Source organism: Vombatus ursinus, unplaced genomic scaffold (genome assembly GCF_900497805.2).
Source record: "Vombatus ursinus unplaced genomic scaffold, bare-nosed wombat genome assembly UNPS02014798.1, whole genome shotgun sequence".
Lineage (NCBI taxonomy): Eukaryota > Metazoa > Chordata > Mammalia > Diprotodontia > Vombatidae > Vombatus > Vombatus ursinus.
In genome coordinates this window covers 65,171,699-65,194,671 of record NW_020954576.1, presented here as the reverse complement: position 1 = coordinate 65,194,671, position 22,973 = coordinate 65,171,699, and the positions used below count along the sequence as shown (strand labels likewise).

Genomic DNA, 22,973 nt, shown 5'->3' with positions numbered 1-22,973 from the left:
CAGAATTATCACTTAGCTTTTTTCTAATGTGTCACCATAATCATCATTGCTATTTTTAAGAATTGCATATGGTTTTTCAATAGGATATTCTATGAGATTTCAATATAAGGATTTTACTTGCTCACTAACTCCTCACCCATGAGTCCCCTATACCATAAAATCACAGGTCCCATCCATATCCCTTATTGTCCTACAAGAGTTAACTGTTTTCTTTTTATTCCCTGTCTTATTTTATGATAAACAAATAACAGCCTGAATTAATGTAGCTATTTTTCTCAGAATCCCAGAATTTGAGTGTGGGAAGAGAACTCAGGTGGTCATCTAGTACAAACTGTAAATGAAAGGAATCCCCAGCCTAAAAAGCCCCAAAAGTCAGGAACACTGTTTGAAGGCTTCCAAAAGTCAGAGAACCTATTCTCCTCAAAGCAGCCCCTTCCATTTTTGAATAGCTCTAACTGTTAAAAAGTTCTGACCTCAACCTTGAAACTGGCCCTCTGCAGCTTGCAAAGGTTGTTCCTGGTTCTAACCTCTAGAGCCAAACAGAACTAATCCCTCTTACACATGACGATCCTTCAAAAACCTGAAGATAGGCAGCTGTCATGTGCCCTTTGATTCTTCTCTTCTTCAGGCTGAACATCCTCAGTTCCTTCAGAGAGTCCTCATGTGACGTGAACTCAGGGCCCTTCAACCATTCTGTTTGCTCTCCTCTGGACATTCTCCAACTTATCAATGTCCTTCTTAAAACAAAGTACCAAGAACTGGACACAGTACCCCATATGATATATGACAGGGGCTAAGTACAGTAGCACCATCACCCTCCTATTCCCAGAAACTGTACTTGCCTTAATGGAGCCCAAGATCACATTCATTTTTTTGGCCATCACATCACATTGCTGACTGATTGAGTTTAGTTCATTAAAATTCCCAGATCTTTTTAAGAACAACTGTTAACTAAATCATGCCTTCACATTTTTTACTTGTGAAGTTGGGTTTTTTTTTTACTCAAGGGCAAAACATTACATTAATCTTTACTGAATTTCATCTTATTAGATTCAGCTAAATGTTCTAGTCTGTCAAGATTCTTTTATATTATGACTTTCATCCACTGTGGTAGCTATCCCTCCCATCTTTGTGTCTTCTGAAGTTTGATGAGTTTGCCATCTTTGTCTTTTTATCCAAGCCGTTGATTAAAATGTTAACCAACAGAAGGCCAAGCAGAGATCCCTGGTCTACTCCACTGGAGCTGTCTTCCCAAGTTGATGTTGAACCATTAATTCTTTGACTCTGGCTATCCAGTGAATTCTGAATTCATCTGACTATTCTTGTCTAATCTCTCCCTTTATTCCACCAATAATAGTATGAGATGTTGTATCAAAAGCTTTGCTAGCAGGTAAACCAAATCTGCAGCATTCCTCTCCTCTACTAATTTAGTAAGCCTGCCAAAAGAGGAAATGTAGTCTAGCATAACTGACTCTTGGTGACCATGACTCCTGTCCAGATGTTCACCAACTATCTCTTTAATGATCCATTCTAGAATTTTTCCGGGAATCAAAAGTCAGCTCACTGGTCTGTGATGTGCAGAACTCCTCTCTTCTGAAAGTCGGGACATTTGTTCTTCTCCAGTCTTGTAGTGCCTAGCTAAAAAAATGGTTTTAGCCATTTTTTCCAGTCTCATTATGCTAAAAAAAAAAACTTTCTTTACACATTTGTTTTTCAAAATTTTTGTGTATGCTTTCTTGACTCTTATTTTGTCTTTATCAAAATTATTATGAGTTTAGTTCATCAGATTTCATTTCCCCTGAGGCAACTGCCAGTTTATGTAATTCTTTTTCTTTTAGTTTATTAATAGGTTTGGTATTTTTGTTACTTCATCCTTACTGACAAAAAGATACATTTTCTCCTATAACCATGAATTTAAAAAATTAAGTAAAGAAAATAGATTTAAGATCAGTCTAAGAAAGGTTGTACTCTTTCCCACTGCCCGCCACATACACATACACAAATGATTGTGAAATAGACGCTTTCTCTTGTCTTAGTAAATTACTATTTAAAGAATTGTATTTGGGATCTCTGACATTATCACAATCTACTCAGACTTTTAAAAAGAATTTTATTTTAAAGACATGTGACTATACTCTTAAGTGTTAAATGCACCAAATTGTACGTTTCATGGTCATTAAATTTTGATGGAGACAGTTCCCAAACATGAAATTTTTCAAAGCCATATTTGTATTATTTAGGTAGTCAAAGGTGTTTGGGTTTTTTGGTTTGTTTTTGTTTTTGCCAGATTTTCAAAATTTCATCACTTGGAGGTGCTGATTTAGGAATAAAGGATACAACTTTTGATCTTTAGATAATATAGATGAATTTTTTTTCTCATTTGGTCAAAAATAAAAACCTATTTCCATTGTTTTAAGTCTCTTTAGAATCACAGAACATCAGGCCTCAGAAAGATCTTATAAATGATTTTGTCCAGCTTGCATAGTTTAAAAGAGGATGATTAGGCTTCACGAGGTACATTGACACCATGGTCCCAGGGCTTGCTTAGTATCTGAACTAGGACTAAGTCTTGTGGATGCTCATTCAGGCCCTTCCTTACCCATGACACCGTAGATTCTCTACTGACTTGTTAGATTAGGGTTGTGTGCATACTGGGAGGAAATAAGAAAAAGATATAGGTTGTCTACTGTAGAAGAGTTTTTTCTTTCTATTAAAAAAATCCATTTTTTAAGAAACACATTTTGATCTCTTAAGTTCTCTCACTTGAAATTATATTATTCCTGTTTGTGTCTGCATATGTATACCATTCACTGAAGTCTCTATAGATATATTTACTTGAATGAAAAAAATAGCCCTTTCCATTACTTTTTTATAACTTATTTTAAAATTAAACATTTTCTTTTCATCTGTTCTTTTGTGCCATCATATCTAAACAAAATCCACCAAAAGTCTATAAAATAATAAAATTCTTGAGAGTACAAATAACGCTGCTTGTTTGACACAGATCAAATTCATTGTCAGGTCTTAGCTTTTTCTGCTTTCTCCTTTTGGACCTGGAAAGGTCAAGTCTGCATTAATCTAAGCAAGTAGAAATAGTAAAACATAAGAGAATATTAAATTTTTATTTTTTGGAGGGGATTAGTCTATAAAAGGCATGATCTAAATGCCTGTAGAAGACACAGTTGAAGTAATAAAGACCTCTGTATTATTTCCTTTTATCTCTCCTCATCCACACCTCCTCACCTCAGATCACCAAAGCAATCCCAGATAGTGTATCTCTTAGTGCATAACAAATTAAAAAGAATCATTACTCTTTGTAACCAATGCAAATCAACTATGTTTTGCTCTATTAAAAAAAAAATCTCTGCTAACAAGTATTTGATTTGATGATGCTGCCTGTTGCTAGTGATTATTATTAGAATGTTTGGGGCCATACTTTTATTTTTTTTAGATAAGTAGTCTCTAGGACAAGTTTTTGTCATGGTTATTATTAGCTTCTCATTTAATTTTATTTCAGCCGTCAGAGATAGAAATGGAGTCTCAGATACATCTCTATGGCCATACAGAAGAGATAACCAGCTTATTCGTTTGTAAACCATACAGTATAATGATAAGTGTAAGCAAAGATGGAACCTGCATCATATGGGATTTAAACAGGTACTCACAGTTTCTGCAGTTTAAAAACAAGCATTCTTAAATATCTTCTGTTTTTGTGTAAGATTAAAAGGTATTTCATTTTTTCATATTTTTCTTGAGATGAATCCTGTATTTTCTATGTCTGTAGGCATGAAATACACATTAACCTTAAAAAATATACATATGCTTAAAATTCAGTTCAACAAATATGTGTCTAATGTCTACTATGGGTAAAATATTATCCTACTCACTGAGGGTTAAAAAAATCAATATAATCCCTGCACTCAAAGAGTTTTCAGTGTGTTAGCTTTATGATTAGCATGTCCATGAATTAAGGATGAACCTGGTAAGTTGTAACTTATACTTATATTTAATTATCATGAAAAAATGTTTTCATTTATCTCTCAGGTTGTGCTATGTACAAAGTCTGGCTGGACATAAGAGCCCCGTAACAGCTGTCTCTGCTAGTGAAACCACAGGTGATATTGCTACTGTTTGTGACTCAGGTAAGTACTGCACCAAAATCAAAGCCTTATGAACAAAGAAACAGTACTTTTTAAAAGTCCTGGTTATCCTTGTGCTGTTGATCATCATAAAACACTTTTCTCTGCAGCCTTCTAATCATATTGTAGCACTGTGTGTGTAAAAAATTCAGTGTGTATGACTATTGAGCCCATGATGCAATCACAAGCAAAAATTGCAAACTTAATATATAACGTATGTATAAATACAAAGTTGGTTTTGTTCTAAAATCTTAGTTCCTTCATGTTAAATACAAAATGATATGTAAACAGGTATATTATGAGTAAATTAGTTTTTATATATTCATCTAAGTTTCTTGATTATTTTTTCATTTATTTTTGCAATTTATTGATTTTTTACTTTTTTTAATATAATCTTGGTTAGTCTCTGTGCCTTACCAATTGAGAAAAAATGGTCTGTAGTAAATTTTTTTTTTTTAAAGCTTAACTATAAAATGAGAAGCTTGGACTAGATGCCCTGTAAGGTTACTTTGAGCTCTAAGTCATAAGCCTCAGTAATACCATGACCCTTAATCAGAGGTTCCAAAGCATGAGAGTACTTGCAAAAAGTGATTCCCATGGGTACAGAATCAGAGATTTGTGGAATTCATACTTACTTGTAAAATTCCAGTTCACTTTTATTTACTGATCACCATCTCCAAAAGACAACTATCCCTTACAAAAACATTTGGCTTTGGAAATGGAACTATAAATGAACAATTTGCTAATTGTTCTTAATTGATTTGTACCTTAGCTATGTAACATAGAGCTGGTAGAAAGTTGTTTCAGTAGTTTATAGAACTCTAGTGACTCCCTCCTTTGAAAGTTTGAAATGATCCTGGGAGATCTGAATTTTGTAAAGGTAATTACTTTGCTGCTGCCAGGAGTGATTTATTAGCTATGATATTGTATCCATTATACATTTGGGAATAGAAAAGAAAATTACTTCTGTTACACCATTAAAGTATTCAGGTGCCCCTAGGTAATCCATAGTATAATAGAGTTGATGCAGAAATTTTCTCCCCATTAAAAAAAGAGTCACTAATAAAAAAAATTTAAGGGCCTCAGTGCATATATAAAAGAAATTGCAAAAGGCATTTGTTATACTGAGGTGATATAATCAAAATACCACAGAAACAGGACCCAAAACATTCCATCACCATTATAGTTTTTGTCATCTGTCCAAACTTTCTGAAAGCAGGAAAGAAAGGAAATACAAATTTTCAACCCTCCAAGAAGATTGGCTCTGGGTCCCAAAAGTATTCCTTAGTATTTATTGAAGTGTGTTCACTTTCTCTCTTTTCACTCTCTTCTTAACCTTTTACGGTCCAGCTTCCAAACTTAACATTCCACCAAAACTGTTCTTTCCAAAGTTACTAACGATCTTTTAGTTGCTACATCCAATGGCTCTTTCTCAGTCCTCATTCTTCCTTGACCTCTCTGTAGTGGTTTACACTGTTTATCACTTCCTCCTCCTTGATACTCTCTTCTCTCTAGGTTTTTGGTACATCACTCTCTCCTCCTACCTGTCTGACCTTTCCTTCTCTGTATGGTTTGCTGGATCCTCCCCAGACTTTCTCTCTAATCATAGGAGCCCCTCAGAACTCTTTCCTGGGCCCTTTTCTCTTCTCCCTGTTGGTGATCTCATCAGCTCCCATGGATTTAATCACTATCTCTATGCTGATGATCCTCAAATCTACCTTTCTGTTGACCACCAGTCTCACATCTCTAACTGCCTTTCAGGTATCTCGAAATGGATGTCCAGTAGACATCTTAAATTCAACATGTCCAAAACACAGCTCATTATATTTCCCTTGAATTACTCCCTATTTCTTACCTTCCCTATTACTATAGAGGTTAACACCATCTTCCTAGTCCCTAAGTCCTGAAACCTTAGGAGTTGTCTGGACTCTTCATTATCTCTCATTCTCATATCCAATATGTTGCCAGGGTCTGTTGATTTCACCTTTGCCACATCTCTGGAATGTTCCTCCTTTTCTCCTTTGATAATGCCACCACTCTAGTACAGGCCCTCATCACTTCACCCCTATATTATTGAAATAACTTCCCGGTGGTTCATTTGCCTCAAGTCTCTCTCTACCCACTCCAGTCCATCCTCTGTTCAGCCACTAAAATCATTTTCCTAAAGTACAGATCTGATCATGTAACACCCCCCCCCCAAATAAACTCAAGTGAATTCCTGTTGCCTTCAGGATCATGAATAAAATGATCTGTTTGGCATTCAAAGTCTTTAATAATCCAGCCCCCTCCTATCTTTCCATCCTCTTTTTTTTTTTTTTGGCTTTTTGGTAAGGCAGTCGGGGTCAAGTGACTTGCCCAGGGTCACACAGCTAGTAAGTGTCAAGTGTCTGAGGCCGGATTTGAACTTAGATCCTCCTGACTCCAAGGCCAGAGCTCTACCCACTGCGCCACCTAGCTGCCCCCTTTCCAGCCTTCTTAAACCTTATCCCCAAAATGTATTCTTTGATCCAGTGACACTAGTCTCCTGACTGTTTCACCAACAAGATACTCCGTCTCTTGGCTTCAGGCATTTTCTCTAGCATTTTCTCCCTCCATGCCTGGAATGCTCTCCTTTCTCTGCTGAGACTACTCACCTCCCTTGCTTCCTTTAATTCCCAACTAAAATCCTGGTTTTTACTGGAAGCATTCCCCAACCCCTATCAGTTCTATTGCCTTCCCTCTGTTAATTATTTCCTTTTATCCTGTGTATAGCTTGCTTTGTTTACATTTGTTTGCATATTGTCTGTCCTATTAGATCGTAAACTTCTTGAGGGCAGGGACTGTCTTGCCTCCTTTTGTATCCCCAGCGCTTAGCACAGTGACTGGCACATGGTAGGGGCTTAATAAATGTTTATTGATTGATTGATTATACATGGTAATGTGCTAAACACTGCTCAAAGCAAATTAGACCTGACCTATGATATTAAAATAATGTAACCATTAGAAGAGATTCTCCAGTTCTTCATCATTGCCTTGGAAGCAGCAGTCGGAACTGAGTATTGTAATGGATGCCCAGCCTTCACAGATCATTAAGAGCTGACACATTGTTATAAAGTCAGAAGCCGGTAACGGCTGTAGATCATATTGCAGTGCACTCTCTGACATTTATACCCCATACAAATGGACTCCGTGTTTTGTTGTATTGCAGCTGAAGTCACTAGGTAGTCTATTTGGGTGTCTCTGAACAAGAACATATATGGGCAGTATGAGTCTTACAGAAAAATCAATTGATTAGATACTATTTTTAAAAATTATTATAATTGCTAAGGCATTTTATAATGGCATGCTTCAAATTTATATATTTATTAAAGTGACCATGAAATCCCAGCCTGCTTCTCAAACACAGATTCCCACACACACCCCCAAAACCCCAGAAAACCTTGGATCAAATTTAAGTATTCCATTTGAAGGTCCTAAATAATGCTGTAGCCAGGGACCATACCCAGTAGTTTATTAAGCCCTGCTGGATTTCAGATTCAACAGCTACAAGGGACCCTTGAAGCCATTGTAATTCAACCCACACCCTTAACCAGGAACCCTCTCTACAACATCCACAAGTTGTCCTCCAGCTTTCACGTGAGGCTCTCCCGTGAGGGAAATGCACTGTGCCCTGAGACAGCCCGCTCCATATCTGGATAGTTCTGATTCTCACAGTACTACATCACACCTTTGTATTCGTCATTGAATCATAGATCCAGAGCAAGGAGCAAAGCCTGTTTAGTCCAACTCCCTCATTTTACAGATGAGAAAACTGGAGCCCTCAGAAGTTCAGTGTCTTGCCTCGGTCACTCAGTGGGATTCAAGCCCAGATCCTCTGACTCCGTGGCTCAGGCTTTTTCTGCTGTGTCAAATGTCTTCTCATCCTTGTTTACCTAGCCTTGGAAGGTTTCCATCATTTCTACTTCAGTCATAAAAAAGAAAAAAAAGGGGGGCCTGACACAGAATGGGTATTACATAAATGTGTATTCCCTTCTGCTTTCCTTTCTTATGTGGAAGCATAGTGGCAGTTATGCCATTAGCTCCTGCTCAGCTGTTATGACCAACTCTTCATGGCAGGCCTGAGCAAGAATTGTGTTTCTGTCCAAGATCCTGAAGTGTTATGGGTCAACTCGGAGAAGGCTGACAATATTTTGACCCTTGCCTAGTGAAAAAATGGAAGGTGATGTGTAAATTGGGCCATATGAGAATTGTTTGAAGGAGAGGTGAAATAAAGATTAATATCAAAATGCCTGCCCTTCATCCATAGTAACCTAACTCCTGCTTTTGTTCACATTTTTTTAATCCCTCCATAAATGAATGACTGAAGTGAATGAATGAATTAAATAAATTTTAAAAGCATTTTTAAGTGCTTTGTCTATTCGAAGCACTCTGTTAAATACTAGGTTTACAGATGAAAAAGTGAAACAGCCCCTGCCTTCAAGAAGTTTACAGCAACTATTTTTAGACATTATTTAAATGTTAGTAAAGATAATTCGAGTTTGAAAGTACCTATGTTGAATTTTAACTTTTTATTTTATCTCTACATTTAAAAACAACAACCAATTTGTTTACTGTTTGTGTAATAATATCATGTAAAGTCTGGTGCATTTTATGTTTATTTGTGAATTTTTTTTTTATTTCAGTTGGGGGAGGTAGTGATCTCAGACTTTGGACAGTTAATGGTGATCTTGTTGGACATGTCCACTGCAGAGAAATCATTTGCTCTGTTGCTTTCTCTAACCAGCCTGAGGGCATATCTATCAATGTAATTGCAGGAGGACTAGAAAATGGAATTGTAAGGTAAGAGGATTTGGAGCCCTTTGTTTTTTTCCATCGTTCTCAAAGATGTTGTAGTTCTAAATATTATATATTTTGCTTGGATATATTAATGTGTATAGATCTTAAATTTTTTTAAAAATTAAAATCATTTTTAAAATTTAAAATGTTTTGGATGTGGATTGTTTATTCCTATTTTAGCTATAATACACTCATTTGAATATGTATACTAATTGCATATTAATTTTTCTTCAGGCTATGGAGCACGTGGGATTTAAAACCTGTTCGGGAAATTACATTTCCTAAATCAAATAAACCTATTGTCAGGTAAAATTTTCCTTTATTTCTTCATTATCAGTAACACTGTTTTGTTTTTATGAACCATAAATACTGTATTTGGATAAAGATGTATTCAGATATAAAATAAACCATACAATTTATGATTGAAATAAACATACACATATACATATGTAGAATACACACCTGTATAGATAAATACATATTTAACATCTGAATGATTTTTCCATACCTCAGTACATGGTAGCTTATGTCACAAATGACTATTGATCTGTGGAAACTATTTTTTTTTGCTTGATTATTGATAGTGTTGCTATCTATATAGGAACATGATTGAAAAGACCACTAAGCAACCAGCAAAAATCTAACTAGAAATACGATCCTACTTTTCATCTAAAAAGCCCTTTTCAATAGTAATGTATTCTTTAAAGTATTAAACCTGGATCAAAAGTTTTTATAACAGTAACTTACTTTAATAGTACCTTGTCTCAGGAATTAAAAAACAACTATTGATTTATAAATATATAAATATGTGTGTGGGATGTGTGTGTGTGTGTATGTATATATATGTATAAGTATGTATGTATATATATATATATGATTTTTATAAGAGGAAACATTACTTCAACAACTTCAAAATTCAAATTACTTCAACATCTGAATTTCCAGTTTTGTAGAAGTTTTTTTTTTTAAGATAAAGTAATAAACTACACACAAAAGGGGAAAATAACAAGTGAAGAAGGAAAATGGTCACTTTGTTCTTTAGTTGTTTTCCAAGTCACACAATTAAAATCTATTTCACAAGTCTGTCAAAATACTACACCCCAATAAGATGATAAATAAAACCATCTTAGGATGAAAATATGTTTCACATGACTTCATATGTATAAGATTTATTAAATTGCTTGCCTTCTCAGGAAGGGGGATGTGGGGAAGGAGTGAGGGAGAGAATTTGGAGCTCAAAATTCTTTAAAATGATTGTTTTAAAAATTTCACACGTAATTGGGAAATAATAAATAAAAAATATATTTTTTTAAATATTCAAAAAATAATTTCTTAACTTATTTACCATCAAATGTTTAGGACCTTAAATAAAGTAACAAATGAATTGGTTATTGAGTTTTAGAAATGTAACAAAAACATTGGATTTCTTGTTTGTTGTGTTTTTTATAGCCTTACGTTTTCCTGTGATGGCCATCATTTATACACAGCAAATAGTGATGGAACTGTAATTGCCTGGTGTCGCAAGGACCAGCAACGCTTGAAACAACCCATGTTCTATTCATTCCTTAGTAGCTATGCAGCAGGCTGAATGTGAGAAAACTCTTTGAGTTCTCTAAAGCACTTTAAGTACAAACTAGATTAATTCATTTTACTGACTTGAGGAGACTGAATCCAAACAAATGGGTGACTAGAACAAAAAGTCTAAATGATTATTAAATCTACATATGTCTTCACCAAATTCTGAATCATCATAGTCATGAAAGGAGATATTTGTTCTTAAGTGTGTAGTTATATCCAGAGAGTTGTATCAAAATGCTCTAATGAGTTTCAGATGCTGCATCATAAATCACAATTATATTTTTAAACTTTTTTTTTTAAAGCAAAGGCTTTCCCAAAAACACTAGATTCCTTTTTTTTTCTTTTTTTCCTGAAAGTGCCAATAACATTTAAATTAACTACATATTTATGTGATTGTCACATTGTGTATAGTATTAGAACAGTTACCTACTCTGGGATAACAACCCAAAAAATAAATTCAGGACTCAATTATTGCTTTCTTTGAGAAGCAAATTATTTAGTAGGTGCCTTTTGCACCAAGCATTTTATAGTGTCTGAATACTCAAATTGAAGTACTCCTAAATCTCACTGTTGGGTAGTTTTTGCCACTTTACTTTTTAGCTTGATGTAGAACTAGGATCTTTCAACAGCCACAAACAGAAATTCTGGTATCTTAACATAGGTGCATCATGTTCCTTCATAAAGTAATATTCAAAATATATAACACTGGTTTTTGCAAAATATTCCTGGCCGGCATCTTAAGGTTCAGCTGTGTGCAACAATTATGTTTTTAATACCTAAAGAGCAGAGTACATAAATTATTTAATAGTTTGGGATGAGAACCCTACTTTGTGTGGAAAGTTTGAATAGATATTAGTGATACAATTCATGTAGGGAACTTATTCTATAAAAATGGAGTTTTTCAAAAACATTGTAAAAGAGTAGAAGAAATCTTTGTCATTTTCTTAAATAAGAGGCAAAAGTATAGAATTCTTAAAGGGAACATTATATATTCTATTTCTGTTAAGTTGATCTTACCCAAGATTTCTACCATTTACCATCTAGAGTATTAAAGAGCATCCACAGCTACTTTGACAATGAACAACTGCCTTGTCTTACTTAGAAAGAATGATCTAAATTCTGTTGTCTGTTGTTTTTTGTTTTGGAGAGTTTTTTGTTATTTTTTGTTTTTCCTTAGGAAAAGATATAGTAACTTAAATATGTATCCCCGCCATCTTACACGCTTTGGAGACCGAGTCCTAAAAGTCTTAGACTATTCTATCTCCACCTTCAAATTATAATTCTATTTTTACTTACTTGGGGTGCTGTTTTATTGGTTTTGAAACCAGTGTACAGTAAGCTCAGTACTCTGTTACAGTGTGATAAAGATATGCATTCCTGCCCATAAATAACTTGTGCATTCGCTATGAAAATTCAGTTTGTATGGTGTTATGTTTACAAAGTTTCTTTTGTAATTTCCAGGCTTTCTTAAACATTCTGCTTAAAGACCTATGTAAAATATAATTCCATATTCTCTGCCTTGAAAAAAATTAAAATATATATGTGTGTGTGTATGTATATATATGTATATACATACACACACATACATATGCATACTAGTGAGATAAGAAAATGGCTACATATGCATTCATTTTCAACTGCATATACTTGTAAGTATATTAAATAAGCTGGCACAGCCTAAATATTATCTTTGAGGTCCAAATGCAGCAGAGATGAGGTTAATCCAATTCATGTTGAAGTGACGCTTTGTTTAAAAATTATAAATATTGTCTGGCTCCCTGAGGACTATGAGTTACTCCCCTATTAGGAATAGGGATACTTCTCAGTCTTATTTTTTAAGAAAACAGCCTAACAAAAATATATGCAAAATAACTGGTCTTCATGAGAGTGCAATATTATATTTTTATGTAAAAACATAAATTAATCTTTGGGATGACTACTTATTAGCATGGAATTTGTTAGTGATGTTTAAAATACTTCACAATAACATGTGCATGTTGTAGCAAAAAAATTTTGTAAATAATCATATGCTCTATTGTCTTTGTATACACTGCCACCTCTATTGGGGAATAAATTTGATTAAAAAAAAGGGAGAAGAAAGACCTGTTCTTCGCAAAATGTAAACGTTTGAGGTTTGATTTATAATCCATGTATTTTTTACGAACGTAAAAAATTTTCTGTCTGTTACTAATTGATCTCACAAGGAAAAGTAATAACTTTTTTTCTTTTTTGCTCTCTTGAATCTAGTGCTTAGGTAGGTATTTTGAGACTTACATTTGCTACACTTCAAAGTAGTTGATACAGCAGTTCCAAGATCAAATAGTATGTAGTAGAATTTAGTAACAGCTGTTGCAATCAATAAGTCTTCCTGGCAACTTAGACTACACCTTATCCACCACCATCTATAAATGACCACTGAGTTACATTGGTGCATAAAATAATGGTTTCATTCAACATCCTCTAATCTTGTGTACCTATTAGTCTGTATCCACTTCCTGAATTCTTCAAGAGGAGTCAAGCATAAATTAGGCCTTTCTTAACTGAACTGCCGTCAAAAGACCTCATCTGGCTTTTGACCATATAGAATTGCAAACAGAAGCCAACTTCATCTGTAAGTTTCATTCATTCGGCTATCAAATATTTTTTGAGTGCCTGTTACCTGCAGGTCACCAAATATGAGCTGAAAGGGACCTCAGAGGCTATTTACTCTAGGTCATACTTGAAGAGAATTCCCTATACAGTGTGCCCAACAAGTGGTCACCTAGCTTTTGCACGAATTTCTCCAGTGAAGGGAGATGCAGTTTGTCCGAGGCAGTCTGTTCCACTGGGGGATACATCTGATTGACAGATACTTCTTTCTTTATATCAAGTCTAAATTTGTCCCTTTGCGGTGTCTATCCATTGTTCTCCATTCTTCCCCCTTGGACTAAGCAGAAGAAGGCTAAACCATGTGATAGCTCTTCAAATACCTGAAGATAGCCATCGTACCCGACCTAAGTCTTGTTTTCTCCAGGCTCAATACTTCCTACTTCGTCAGCCCATCTTCATGTGGCATGATCTTAAGGCCCTGTGCTATTCTGGCTGCCACCCTCCTCAAAGTTCTCTCCTTCAGTGCCCTTCCTAAACTGTGATGTTCAAAGCTGAACAGACTGTAGCAAATGTAGTCTGACTAGGGCGTGGCTGTCACCTCCCTCATCCTGGAGGTTATGCCTGGGAATGGAGCAGAAGATGGATTGCATTCATTTATTAATTCTGGCTACCATATCACAAAGTTGACTGATCTTGATTTGGTTGTCCATGAAAATCCCCAGGTCTTTCCCAGATAAAATGATGTATAGCCATTCATTCCTCTGTCTTGTACTTGTGAAGATTTTTTTCTTAACCCAGTTATAAAACTTTAGATTTATCCCCATTTTCATTTTATTCGATTTGGCCCACATTCTAGCGTGTCAAGACCCTTTTGGAATCTGACTGTGTCATCCAACATGTCACCTTTATCTTCCAGCTTTGCCACTGTACTAGACACAGAAGATACAAATGTAAACAATAAATTGGCTGTGCCCTTGAGGAACCTTCAATCTAGACATTTGTTTCCTTTTAGTTGGGCAAGATGGTTCATAAAGACAAAGAGAGTGTTGAAAGAGAAAGATTCTAACAAGTTCAGTATATAGAGAAGTAAAATATAAGTAACTTCTTAATCCTGATAAAAGGATAGGAGCTGGAGATTGAAACTACTGGAGTTTTGGATTATCTCTTTTAACCAAGGTCCCCACAGATACCAAAGCCAGTATATAGCACCATGTATAATGCCTTACATATAGAATAGATCTATTACATCTTTGGAATACATAGCTACCTTTCTATACCCAGATGACTTGGTGACTTCTTGGACAGGTAAAATATCTCCGTTTAACATATTCCTTATCTTGGAATATCTACATTATCTCTGAAGGAAAAAAAAAGCCTCAAAATTCTTTGACCTTCACGAAAAACCATAACTAAAAGGACTGTTGGAAAGAAGAAGAGAGGCATCTGCTCCCTCCCCTGCAAAAAATCCAAATTTGCAACACACTAGTATTGTAGTGTCATAGTTGTTTTACAGGGACAAGGGGAAGCGGGGCAGAGTTTAGACTCACTAGATAAATCACAAAATGTCAGTGTTGCAGAATTTCTCAGAGGTCATCACATCCAACCTATGCCTTATTAGAAATCCCTTCCAGCCTCAGTTTGAAGAACTCTAGTGAAAGAGATCTCATGACTCTTTGAGACAATCTATTCTTTTGTTAGTGTTGATTGTTAGGAATTTTTTCCTGAAATTGAGCCTAAATCTACCCTCTTTCACATAACTCTTCATAATGCAGTATTTGGGAATAGCTGTTATATTCTCCCAAGAGAAACCCTGGTATAGTGGTTGAGAAAGCTGGCCTCAGAACCAAGAAAACCTAGTTTTCAAACCCTCTCCTGACACATTGGCTCTATGATCTTGGATAAGTCACTTAAGGTCTTAGTGACCTAGGCCAGTGGTGTGAAACTCAGATAGAAACTGATTCCCTGTGAGTTCTATATTGACTTAGAAAACCACAAAATCACATTATCTTATGTTGTATTTTTATTTGTTTTGTTAAGCATTTCCTGTCCGGTGAAATCACAGGCATGGTCCCCATCCCAAGTTTGGTCTCCGAATGCTTTTGTTTTTCTTCAATCTATACATCCCCATTTTCTTCAGCCAATATGGCATGATTTCTAGTCCTCTCACTCTCCCGGTAACCTTCCTTAGGATGCCCTCTGCTTTGTCAGTGTCTTCTTTAAAATGTTCTCTTGAACACAGTACTTTAACTGTGGAATGGCCAGGCAGAATGACATTCCTTTCTCATCCTGGACACTAGACATTCCTTTCTTCATGCTACCAAATGTTATATTAGACTTTGGGGCTGTCATCACGTTTTCGACACTTAATAAACTTATTCCTACCAAAACTCTTAGATATTTCTCACATAAACTATTGTCTAATCGTACCTTCCTCATATTGTATTTAATGAAATTAGCTTTTTTTAAAAAACACAAATAAAAGGCTTTTTACATTTATCCCTATTAAATTTCATCAGTTTAGGGGGACACTATAATACACTAAATTATATTCAGCACAACCCAGACATTTACTAAAGTACTTTATCTAATTTTAAGCTCTACAATTAAAAGAACAGTTATATCTGCAATAAATGGATGTCATTCAAATACCTACTTGTTGGAAAAGCAATACCACAATATCAGCTTGGTTATGTATTGTATTTTATTTAACAAATAATAAATTTGAGAACACGGTACCAGCAGCTATGTCCTTGGAGGCCAAAATGAAGAGAAGATAATTTGACATTGGGACATAATCCTTCTCAAATGCCAAACTTGTTATTTTGTTCACTACAAAGTTTAATGAGAAGTATGTTTGGAAGATACTGTTTTCTGATGAAGTTTGGTTCACTTCTTAATTCCAAGGCAAATTAAACTAGTTGTCTTATTAGAACATTTAGAATATGAAAAAATTTAACTGTTTCTTTTGTTCTGAGACCACTGTAATTTTGTTTAAGTCACTTTGTAAACTCTTCTAATCCAATGTTAAGCATCACACAGGTCAGCCACTGCTCTTGAGTTTTTAACAAAAAGTTGACATAATTGTTTTTCAGTGTTAACATTACCCAAGCATAAAGATTAACTCACTGTTCTCCCCATGGTCTCTTATGACATTTTAGTACAATTAAGTAAAAAAATTATCTCCTACTTATCCATGCACCAGCTTCATCACAATTAAGAATTAAGTCAGCCCCCTTCTATGTATTCTGAAATAAGCATGTGGTCCTGGATGACCCAGATGCCTAAATATGTGCTTGTGTATGTAATATTTATCCTTCATATTTGAGGATAATAATTGCTCTCCATGCTTATAGACGTAGCTAAAAGAATAGATTCATGATTCATACTCCTTTCGACTGTAATGGGCAGAGCCAGGTGTTGATGGCACTGCCTATTAAATTAATTTTCTTCTTGAAATTTTGTTCAGTCATGACTCTTTGTGACCCCATGATCTTCTTAAAATATCTTTCCTTTAAAAAAGCCATCTTGACCCTGATTATTGTATATTCGACTGGTCTCTCTGCCACAGTTGCTTCCTAGCATTCTTCTGTCATATTTCACTGTTAGAGAAATCCCAGGAAATAATTAATGACTTTCATTAAAGAAAAATATTAGTATAAATTACCCATAAAACCCCTTCCTGTTCAGTTAATTCAAAGAGTATTTGTTCGGTGTTTTTCCTTTCTGAAGACATCCTAAATTTATTCTACATGACCAAAAAAAAAGTGGATGGGAGTGTTTACTCATAATACTCATTTGGATAATGAAATGTGATCATTAAGTTCCAGATTTTGTATGCCCAAATAAAGGTTGTCCTCTAAAGTAGATACTTTAGAAGGCCACACACACACACCCGACTTTTTCAATCTTCTTTAGTTTTGCTAGTCTGGGTTTTTATTTTTATTTTTCCTGGTTTATTCTTCATTATTATAATGGAAAGATCTCTAGGAGGGGCAAAGGAGTATACATTGGGAAATGTAATTGGTATCAATAAAAAGTTATTTTAAAAGATGACTCTATATACTTATTCCAGCAATACTCCTACAGCTCATATTTGTTTTTTGAATATCTCTTTTGGAAGAGCTTTCAGAACACATTCTTCTAGATATCCCCAGTAGAGACATGTTTCAAGACAAATATTTCTGCAAACAGCTAAAACTAATACTGGGTCAAATATGATAAATCAGGTGAGTGATTAAAAAGGGTAATAAAGTGAGGTTTTTTTGTGTGTATCCTATAAAGTAACAAGGGATGTGTGTGTGTATGTGTGTGCTGGTATACACAGAGGTGTGCAAAGGGAAGTATATTTCATCAATTGGTTCTTGAGAACAAAAAGTTGTAAAAATGCTGTTAAACAGCATAGCCTCCCCAAAGTGACTATTTCAGAGGACAGTCTACAGTTAGGTATAGGAGTTCTGAAATGTGTGCTTATTTTTTTACATTTTATTACATTCTAGTCCATTCTTGTTACTTTCTGATCACCCTTGCCAGCACTATTTGCATTTCATTCATTCCCCAACTCATTGGTAAAGGTAGGGGAGGAGCCAATATTCTTGGCTGCTTCTTGCCACTTCCAGAATCTCATTCTACCACCATCCTGAAATAATCTCTCATTTGGTGTTCACTCAATCAAAATTCCAGTAGCTGTTGTCTGTTGAGCTTAAAGACATTTCTGCTTTTTTCGTCATTGAATTCAGTACCTGGCCTTTCTCACCTCCCCAACTTCTTCCCTCATACTGGAGGACTTCTATATACATATTGATCCTCCCTGAAACACCCTTCTTTAATTTATCCTTAATTCTTTAATTTATCCATGTCCCATGACCTACTCCACCTTATCATGGCTGTACACAAGAATAGTCATATCCTCAATCTTGCCATCACCCACAAATGTTCCACTTCCATATTCATGAACTGAGATTCCTTATCTAATCACATTTGTATAGTCATTCCACAGCTCCCTCTGCCTTTCCACCCCAAACCATGTTCTTTGTCCTCACTATGACCTCCAGTCCCTTGACCCCTCAGTTCTTTTCCAGTCTACCATCCTTGTACTGGCTACACTCCCCCCCCTTCCCCATCTCTGTCCCTTGGTGAGCTAGTTCAGTTCCTCACTGTCTTCCAGGTCCCTTGCTCATTTATCCTGCCCTGCCAAGCCTTAACCTTGGATGACTTTTTTTTTTTTTTTTGGTGAGGCAATTGGGGTTAAGTGACTTGCCCAGAGTCACACAGTGTTATGTGTCTGAGGCCACATTTGAACCCAGGTCCTCCTGACTCCAGGGCTGGTGCCCTATCCACTGCGCCACCTAGCTGCCCCCCCCCTTTCTTTTTACACTGTATTCACTCTTACAAGCTGAAGAATGAAACTAGAGAAAATCTCGACACTGGGCTGATTAGGTCCACTACAATTTTATGCTACATAATCTCAACTGGGTCCTCACTGCAATAAGGCAATCCTTTGACTCACCACATTGACTTTTCTAAAGCTTTTCATCCTTCCTATGGCTCCCTCTCCTCCCACTCTCTCAGCTGAGGACCTTACCTTATATTTCACTGAATAAAAAACTGATGCCATTCACTGAGGGCTCCCTTTTCTTCTCCTCATCTCACATCACTCTGATGCCTTTTTCCTACTATGTCCTTTACCCCTGTCTCACAAAAGACAGGCTCTTCTCCTTGCCAAGGTAAACTATTTGGTGCAAGTGATGCCATTCCATTCCATCTTCTTCAGCAGATTGTCCCCTCCCATCTTCCCCACTCTCTCACTTCAATATCACCCAGTCTACTGACTGCTCCCCTACTGCCTATAAACATACCCATGCCTATTCCTTCCTCAAAAAACCCTCACTTGATCTGTCCATCCCTTCTGGATGTTGTGCCCTATCTCTGTTTCCTATATTGGACAAACTCCTTGGGGCCACCTACAATTGATGCTTCTACTTCCTTTCCTCTTGCTCTCAATTCTCTTCAGTCCTCCTCAACCTCCACCTTACATATTCTAGGATCCATTGACATTCCTCTCCTTGCTGTTCCTACCACAAAACACTTCATCTCTCAATTCTGGGCATTTTCACTGGCGGTCCCCAAGCCTGGTATTCTCTCCTTCCTCATCTCCATCTCCAGAATTCCCTGGCTCCATTCAAATTACAGTTAAATTCCCACCTTCCACATGAAGCCTTTCCTGATCCCCTTAGTGCTAGTGCCTTCCTTCTTTTGATTATTTCCAATTTTATCTCATATCTTGTTTGTATGTCATCTCCCTCATTAGACTATTAATTCTTTGAAAACAAGGACTGTCTGTATCTCCAGCATAGTGCCTGACATACAGTAAACCCTTAATAAATAAGTGTTGACTGAATGACTCCAATCATATCTCATATCCCCTTCATCCCCAAACCTGGGAAATATATATCTTGAAACAAATTTTAGATTATACTCTTGGGTCAGCTAGGTAGCACAGTGGATAGAGCACCAGCCCTGAAGTCAGAAGGACCTGAGTTCAAATCTGTCCTCAGACCAAACACTTGACACTTACTAGCTGTGTGACCCTGGACAAGTCACTTAACCCCAATTGCCAAAAAAAAAAAGATTATACTCTTGATAATCTCCATCCTGAGTCATATCTCCCACTGGGGGCCCCTTGTCAATATACTTCTCCCATCCAAAGCTATCTATTGCTGGAAATCTCTGTCTGTTTTGTTATTGAAACCCTGAGACACTTCGACTATGAACAAACCTTTCCTTGGAGAAGAAGTATGTTACTGCCCTTTTAGTCCTCTATTGCATTTCTATAGATCACACTTTTTATCAGTCACAAAAATCTAGACAACCCTTAAAAGGATGTAAGAATTAAACTATGGGTTGGTAAAGGTGTGTATAATACATATCCTTTCACAAGATTACTATAGCTTTTTATAAATTCCACTGAAGGATACATTAACTTTACTTGAGGTTTTATTTAGGACTACACACAAGTTCAACATCAAGAAAACTCCTGTCATCACTCTCCAAATATGATTTCTCAAAAGCAAATAGACTTTCCATAAATCTGGAAATGTCTTAACACTATTGCATGCAGGAAAATCACTCCACCAAGCAAAATATTTTGCAGTCTTAAATCACCCTTCAACTTTACCATAACCTGGAAGGTTTTCTTCCCCTGAAAAAATATTAAAAATCTGGAATTCCATAATGTCCCTCTCCATCGGATCTGGTCACATAACAAAAGTATCCTTTGTCTAACAGGTATCTTTCAGATATAGAAGTCAAGGACAAGATTTACCTTGATCTTGTTATTATTTAGGATACCACCATCCTTTTAGTCACCACTCACCACAATATCCATTCTCTCATCAAATCTTGTCATTTCTACCTTTGAAACATCACTTACATATGTCCCCTTTTCTCATATAGCCACCATGCTAGCACAAACCCTCCACCTCTCACCTGAACTATTTCAATAGCCTTCTAACTGGTCTGCCTGCCTCGGATCTCTCTGCTCTTTCACCTGCCAAAACAGGTTGTCCTCCATGCCTGAAATGCTTTCCTTCCTCATCTCCAATTCCTAATTTCCCCAGCTTCGGTTACGACTCAGCTCAGATTCTACCTTCAGAAGGCCTTTCCATGTCCCCTTCCACCCTCCTCCCCATGTGCTTTCTGGGATCACTCTTTATTTGCACTGTATATGTCATAGTACAGACATAGGTATTTGTGTTGCTTCCCCTACTAGAAAGTGAACTGAAGACCAGCGACCTTGTTTTTGCCTTTCCTTGTACTGTATGTACAGCAACTAGTAAACAATAAATGCTTCTGTACTGACTTCTGAACACAGGTTATGTATGAATTTCCTTGTTATTCAGTCAAAAATGTCACCACATTGTACACTTAGCCATGTGATTTCTTTAACCAAATTTATTTTTCTGCCTCAAATATGCACCTGAGAGACCCAAAAACATCAATGTGAGATGTTTCTGGGCCCCAAGTGAACCTTTCTGACCTCATAGATCTTATTAGAATTCCTGACTTGCCTAAGATGTGCATCATCTGGGGCAAATGTCAAATCAATGAAGATCAGACATTTCAGAAACAAGTGCTCTGACATTTAAAGGCTGTTGCTAGGGTAGGATGAGATAGGAATGGGTGAAGAGAAGACTTTCAAAAAATATTTTCTAATCATCAGCCCTAATGTCGTGCAAAAGACTTCAAAATACTGAGTTTTTTCTCCTAAACAGATAATTTGCTGAACTGTGTAAAATGCTTTTGCATATCTTAATTAGCAGATTCTGAATGTCTAGCCCTAAAAAAACAAAGTGCACCATTCTTGAGACATTTCTAGCTAAAGAAACATAGCTGCACTAGTAGTAAACATTAGATAACCTCTGTAACTCACAAACCCTTTCTGTTTAGGAATTGTTTGTCAGAGTCTAAGGTTAACCATTCTCCCCAAAATACTCTGTTGTCTACTGGCATTAATTTATGAATTCCTGACCACAGAAGCTGCAACTCTTCTGCACTGTATTATTCTCTTTCTTCTTTGGAGCTTAAGTAACAGTATCCTACCTCTTGCTGCAGCTACTACACATCCTCTCTCCCTGGTGCAGCCTTATTTCTCCTACCTTCACAGCTCCAGAAAGTAAGATACTGGGTTGGCTGAGCACATTAGTTAACCCCTTATTCCTCCTCCCCCACCCCCCATCCACGCCAGTTTCTGGTAAAGCTCTCTCTACTTCCTGTAACCTTATCTTGCTTTAATTATAATTACAACTGCTGCTAAGCATGCGAGGGGGAACGCATTCACCACCCAAAGATCCACTTTGTTCGATGGCCAAGGGTGAAAGCGGACGCGAACTGGACGCGCCCGGATCCAACAAACCAGGGGGTCAAGAATAAGGCGGACGCCCCCGAAACACTCCAGCTCCCCTCCCTGCCCCCCTCCGGAGGCCTGGTTCTCAAGGCCGCCTGCCCGGGAACCCAGGGCACGTGCGCTCTGCGCCGAGAACGCAGCGACTTTCAGTGCGGGAGCCCCGAGTGACGCACCACCTGACGTAATCAGCGGGCGGGGATTTCCCCCCTTGCTCCTTTTCCTCCTCAACTCTTCTAGAGAAAGGCAAAGACCCTGCCGCAAAGTGGGCGCGACCATCGTAGACCAAAGGAGCCCGAGAGGGGTGGGGGTAGGAGCAGAAGGTTACATCTCTCCCTATTTCATGACCAAGCCTTGAGAAACATGAGAGGGATATTGGGGATGGATGGAGAAGGTCCCCAGTGTTGGGAGTGTTTCCCCCTAAAGACGGTTATGGGGGGCCGGGGCACAGGGTGGGGTGAGGGAGATGAGCATGAAGTGGGTCGCAACAGTACACTCCCCCCACACACATACACACCCCCCTTTCCGCGTGGTCTTTCCCTAGCCTCCTTCTCCATCCCCTGGCCTCGAGAGGCGCGTGGGCGGCGCGCGCCGCAGAGACTAAGGCTGGGGGGACTTTCGGAGAGGGGGCCAGAGCCGCGGAGGCGGCAGATACGGCCTTGGGGGTGGGGCCGCAAGAGGGAGGGTCGTGGTGCGAAGGGCGTGCGCGTTTCCATAGTGAATCCATTAGGGGCTGAGGCGTTATTGGAGCCCGGGAGCTGCCGATCCCGCAGCTCTGTCTGCTGTGTCTGCCTGCCTCTCATTATGTGCTAGGGGAGGCTCGGCTGCATCCAGCCTGCGCGCCTCCCACTTCTGCTGTTGCCAGTGATGCTGTTGCCGCCGCCGCCGCCGCCGCCGCTGCTGCTGCTGCTGCTTCCGTAGCTGCTGCTTACTGAGCCCCCACTTCTAAATGA

General features: G+C 37.5%; 1 protein-coding gene across 1 annotated transcript in view; it reads left to right on the top strand.

Annotated features, from left to right (window-relative positions):
- LOC114049583 (lysosomal-trafficking regulator-like) overlaps nucleotides 1-12,639 on the top strand; it is a 247,660-nt gene extending 235,021 nt beyond the window's left edge. Inside the window, 5 exon segments of the mRNA XM_027870837.1 lie at nucleotides 3,518-3,657; nucleotides 4,045-4,142; nucleotides 8,801-8,957; nucleotides 9,189-9,260; nucleotides 10,404-12,639. Coding sequence (XP_027726638.1) covers nucleotides 3,518-3,657; nucleotides 4,045-4,142; nucleotides 8,801-8,957; nucleotides 9,189-9,260; nucleotides 10,404-10,542 — 606 coding nt within the window. The 3' untranslated portion in view covers nucleotides 10,543-12,639.
- The last annotated feature ends 10,334 nt before the right edge of the window (nucleotides 12,640-22,973 follow it).